The sequence below is a fragment of the Camponotus floridanus genome, unplaced genomic scaffold, assembly GCF_003227725.1.
Source record: "Camponotus floridanus strain SB8 unplaced genomic scaffold, Cflo_v7.5 scaffold17, whole genome shotgun sequence".
NCBI classification, from domain to species: domain Eukaryota; kingdom Metazoa; phylum Arthropoda; class Insecta; order Hymenoptera; family Formicidae; genus Camponotus; species Camponotus floridanus.
In genome coordinates, this window is record NW_020229292.1 from 2548753 (window position 1) to 2555054 (window position 6302).

At 26.8% G+C, this 6302-nt stretch overlaps 1 protein-coding gene across 1 annotated transcript; it reads right to left on the reverse strand.

Moving 5' to 3' along the window:
- Positions 1–433: 433 nt before the first annotated feature.
- On the reverse strand, positions 434–4886 carry LOC105252918 (maltase 1-like). The gene is made up of 8 exons (XM_025407291.1): positions 4700–4886; positions 4240–4427; positions 3807–4076; positions 2730–2972; positions 2474–2656; positions 1586–1841; positions 1131–1476; positions 434–606 (listed from the first exon to the last, which is right to left on the reverse strand). Exons 1-8 carry the CDS (start codon positions 4854–4856, stop codon positions 537–539), a joined length of 1713 nt encoding a protein of 570 aa, XP_025263076.1. The 5' UTR covers positions 4857–4886; the 3' UTR covers positions 434–536.
- Between the last annotated feature and the right edge of the window lie 1416 nt (positions 4887–6302).

Consider the following 6302-nt stretch of genomic DNA (forward strand, 5'->3'; position numbering starts at 1 on the left):
ATTTTAGAACGATTTCTAAGACTTTGTATATGATTTAAATATTCAATTAAAAATGTTAATATATTATATTTTATATATTTAAAATATATTAACATTTCAATAAAATTAAATATTAACATGTAATTAAATTCGTATAATAGTATATAATTTTAAATTTTTGAAGAAATAATGCAATAAAATTCAATAATATATAAATTAAAGATTATAACACATAATTAATACATAATTAATGATATTATATTAATATTACATTAATGTTGTATTAATATTATGTTAATAATATTACATGTAACATCAATTTAAAATTATGGATATTTAAATTATATATGTTACAAAATTTTGTAAAAATTTAAAAGGATTTAAAAGGATTCTTAAGGATTTATAAGGATTTTTTAAAAGTAACACAATTAAATAAAGAATTATTTATTATTTTTCATTGCAGGATATATTGTAATTTATAAGTACACAATCGAAAAAAAGTGTTTACTCTACTACAAATATTATATGTACGAAGGTTAGATATGAAAATAGTATATTCATTGAATGTTAAAAGATGTATACACTACAGCGACTTTCTCCGGTAAATGTATATTCTTCACGTCAACCCTGCAAAAGATATAAAAATGAATCATATATCTACACACAGAATCTGTCAACATTACCATACAATATTTATGTTTGCATAAAATATGTTTTTTTTTAATCTAAAAAAGACTTTTTATGAATTGTATAATATATTTATTTTTTGTATTATATATTTAGTAACACATGTTTTAAATAAAAAATATATCTATAACAAAAATAATTGCAATTAATTAAAAATAAAAATTTGTTACTTAACATACCTAAAATAATACAACTATTTTTTAGAGTAAAAAGTGTTTCTAATTATTAAAATTTGATTATGAAACGCACTTAATAAAATTAATAAAGAGATATGAAGTTAATAAAGTTAATAAAGTGACGTGATTAGACATTTCTAAAATATCATTTTCTTTGTCGAATAAAAAGTTCGACTATTATAATTATTTAATAATATTTATAAGTATAAATATTTATTTATAAGTATAAATAGTAATAATATTTATAAGTGTATGAACAAATTTAAAAAAGTATTTAAAAAGTCTTACTGTTGTTTTAGAGAAGAATGAGAGCCCGAGCAAGCAACCTTGAGTTTCAGTGTTTCCGGAAGATCATGATCTGACAAATCAACGTCTTGAGAAATGTCATCCTTGTAGTTAATCAGAAGCAGCACGTAACGATCACCGCTGTTTCTGACTACACCTAGGACTGCACCATCGTTCATGGTGAACGATGTATAGCTTCCTTCGGTAAGTGCTGGTTCCTTTCTGTGCAAATGGGCTAAATTCTTGTAGATATCATAATGCGAATTCTTAATACCCATCTCTTCCTTCAAGTTCAATTGTTTATAGTTTGAATTCACCGGAAGCCACGTCGAATCTGCCGTACTAAAACCTGCCGTAACGAATAATTGATTAAGATTTAGAAATACATTAATAAATTTAAAAATTACATTAATTATTAATAATTTGAACAGCGTAAATCGCAAAGATTCGTTTTCTACCTGCGTTCTTCTCAGCGTTCCATTGGAATGGCGTTCGTTCTGGATCGCGAGATACAGCCGCATAATGCTCTTTGCCCGCGTTGCGTGCTTCGGGATCTTGTGTTTGTGCATAGGATATATTGTTATTGTCTACCATGCCGATTTCATCGCCGTAATAAGTCACTGCTATGCCCGGCAAAATCATTGACAACATGGTCATTTGATCTACTCTGTCGGGAAAACGCGAGGCTACGCGTGGATTGTCATAATTTCCCAACTAAGAAAATATAGTTCATATTATATTTCAACTTCATTTATAATTGAAAAAGAAAATTTCTACTTTTACATGCATGATGATGACAAAAAATTTAAAATGCTGTTCTATTTGTCACAATTATTCTTATAAATAAGATCAATGTAATTAGAATACGAGAATTAAACATTTTGATGAAAATCTTTTATCAGAAATACAAAATATACGTAAATTTTTTAGAAAAATTAAATCTCTGCTGACTTATATATAAATTTTTGGGAATTTATTTTACATATATATTGTAAATAATAAATAGCAAGAAATTTTTTTGCACAATTTCGATTTTTTTTAGAAAAGTATTTAAAAATATGTAATAAAAGTTTATAACTGTGTAAATTTAGATAAAAATTTCTCATGATCGTACATTTAGTAAATTATGCCGTTATCATAAACTGTTTTTAATGGAATAAAATTGTTATCATCAAAATTATATAATATGACATACATGACATACAATACAAATGAGAATTATGAAATGGTTTCTTTAAATTGTAATTTCCTTACATTGTAAAATAGAACAATATAGAATCTGCTAAATTTAAATAAAAAGTGAAATCATTTCATTAAGATTATGATGACTTCGTGTGAATACATACCAGCCAATTGGGGACTTCACCACTCGGCAATGAGTTTATAAACAGGTCGATTTCTTTTTTGACATCATCCGCGGACGAATTAACAGTCACATTTTTAATCAAATCAAAATTTAAAGATAACGTATAATCGGCATAATATTTTATTATATGTAATAAACTGGTATCCGCTTCAATCAGCAACATCTAGAGAAATTAAAAAGAACATATTTTCTCACTAAACACAAAAGATTTGAAAAAATAATACTGCTTTATTGACCTTTTCCACTCCATTACGTTCATCAACATATTTATCCATGGCTGTTCTCAAATTTCTTACTAGTTCGTGAGTACGTTCTTGATCCATGGTGTAAATATGATTCAAATAAGAGTAATCTTGCGGTGTTGCACCAGTCACATAACTTCTAGGCTCATCCCGCAATTCTTTATCCTCAAAAATATACGGGGCAGAATATACGCTAAATCCGTCTATTCCCGTATCCAACCAGAATTTTAATATATTCTATAAGTGGTCGAAAAAATTATTAAGATTTGTAAAAATAAGTCTGAAGTGCTGTAACGTGTAAGATGTTTTATACGCTTTTATTTATATATTTCTCTAGTTATAAAACTTTGTTTTCTTATATAAATTTAACTATTATGTATATAAATAAAAAGCTACCTAAAAAAATGTATAATCTAGATTAAATAATAAATTTTTAATCGCTGCAGTAATATGATAATAAAATATAAACGATGAATTAATATATAAATTATTAATATGTAAATGTATTATGTATTATGTATTAATATTATGTATTAATATGCATTAATATGTATTAATATACATATGTAAATATATTATGTATTAATATGCATTAACATGTAAATTAGTATTAATAAATAATACTATAATTTATTTTATGCGATATTTATTATATATGTGAAAGATGATATTTCAAGCAATAAATTAAAGATTATAACTTAACATTTTAATTAAATAAAGAAAAATAAAAATTATTATTAGATATATACTTAATTGATTAAAAAAAAAATAAAAATTATTTTTAGATATATACTAATAATACTAATAAGAATTATTAACATAATTTATAGAAATTATAAACTCGATAGTTTCTTTATTAAAACATAAATAAAATTAATGTAACTGAACCACCAGAAACATATTTTGATGAAATTTGATGAAAGTTTTCTTCCAGAAATATATATATATATATATATACATATATATATATATATATATATATATATATATATATATATGTCGAGAGAGAGTGAGAGGAAAATAAGAAAGAGAAAGCAACATTTTAGAACTGAACTTTTATCTATAACTTACTGTCATCTCCTCTAAAACTTCAGGATTTGAATAGTTCAAATCAGGCAGTCCAGGACCGTATTGATGAAGATAAAATTCTCCTAGGGAATCTACATAAGTCCATGCGGGGCCATCGAATTTACTGATCCAATTATTGGGCGGAGTTATGTTATCTTTATTTTTACCTTCTGCAAACATATAATAATTCTTATATTTCTCATCGCCTTGAAGAGCCTTTTGGAACCATGGGTGCTCGTCAGACGAATGATTAGGTACAATGTCAAGAATCACCTATAAGAATACCATAGCAATTACATATAAAGAAAAAATGACAACATCGATATAATACACAGACTAAAGAAAAACAATAATTCTCTAAATTTAATTACGATCATAATATGCACAATTAAATTATATTATATATAAAAATCATGATATAGGCAAATCACCGCACTTTTAGGTCGAGTTTATGAGCTTGCGTCAAAAGAGAATGGAAATCATCCATTGTACCAAAAATTGGATCAATTTTTGTAAAATTAGATATGCTGCTTCCAAAATTGTCCTTAGGACCTGAATATATGGGCGACAATCGGATCACGTCGTTGCCACTGTCCACGATGTAATGTAACTTTGAAGTTATTCCTGATAATATCAGAAAAATTTCAAATTTTGTTCATGTTTCCATACTTAACTTATTTACTTTAGTATTATTATTTATCAATAATAAACCTACGCACTCGAAAATTAATTAAATACAATTAGCAATAATTAATTGGACAAAATTATAACATATATATGAATATAATAATTTGTTATTCTTCATTCGTATTCATATATTCTTTTTTAATTTATTTATTCTTCTCTTTTTGCCTTATGTAATACATATTAACAAATAACAATTTATATATATTTACCTTTCAGATCGCCTATGCCATCACCATTGGTATCATACATACTTCTCGGAGAAATCTGATAGAGGACAGTGTTGTTCCACCATAACTTATCGTAAATCTCAGCAGATGAACTGCTAACAAGCAGGAAAGCCGCACAAAAGTATGTTGTCAGCGACATGATGCCGTTTGTACTTCGTCGAATCTGAAAATTGCTTATATATACTTTAGTGACTAAGGAAATCAATTACTTCGATTTATCAATCGTGCTTACTGAATACAATATCTTTACGCTCGAAGAAACGAAATAAATAACATAGAACAAATGACTTAATTACTACAGCTATGTGTCACATTAATCACTGTTATAATGTTTCATTAAAATATCGCAGAAGTAGTGACAAAATATCTACTGGATGTCCCGAAAGATCGGGACTCTTAAAAATCTCGAATAGTGTAAGTTTTACGGAAAAATACTTTAAATAAAAAAGTTGTATTTTAAACGATCTATTTATTGATCTTTATTAGTTTGAACGTGGATAGTGTTGAGTAGCTTATCTCGAAAGCTATCCAACGAACTATATCTTTATACATTTTAAATATCTGGTTCGATCTTATTTTTTATGGTAAGTTTAATTAACTAAGATAAGATCGGTGAAGTAAATCATGAATCCACACAACTAAAGTCTTAATTTGGTGAACCCACGACCGATTTTGCCTTAATTGACCAGATATCATACTATAAATGATTCGATAACTTTGAAACAGGTATTGCAAAGTGTATAAATTACACAGGACTGCGAGATTTTTTTTTAAGATGCAATAGTGATTTCCGACGTAACTTTGTGCGCTGAGTCCGAATCTGGCTATCGAATTTGCGTAGCACGTCACGTTTTTAAGTAATTTGTAATTAGATGGCTCAAAAATTGTTATTTTGGCCAATTTCGTGAATTTATTGTGGAGAAACGAAATTTTCTGCCAATGGCATCGTATAATACTCATTTTCGCCTTTCAAATCCACTTTCGATCACTGCGCGATTTTTTTTCGCTGAGATATATAAGTATAACGTTGTAAGAAAATTTACGTTATAGAAAATTTATATAGACATCAATATGGTAGATCTATGATCTTGAAATTTGAAAAGACTGATATATGTCAGGTTTTATTGGCCAAAAAAATATTGTAAAGAAATGTCTAATACAGTTGTTACACATTTTGATAAATTTTTCTAAATTTTATGCCTTTTTATTGTGATTCTATTTGCCATATTGGATGTGCCATTTTTAATTTCAAAAGGTGACAGAAGGTATTTAAAAATGTATATTTTTACCCTAATTTTGATTCGTAGTGAGATAGAGAGGTGGCACGGTTGATTTAGAATGGCTTAATGGATCTCTATGCATGATCAGTCTTATAACTTGTATATCTGAACGAAAAAAAATCGTGTGACGGGATAATCGAAAGTAATTCGAAAGATAAAAGTGAGTACTATACGATGCCATTGACAGAAATATTTAAAAAAATTTGCTTTACTCACAATAAATTCATGAAATTGACCAAAATAGCGATTTTTAGACTATTCAACTACAAATAACTCAAAAACCTGACGTGCTAATTCGGCGGCCA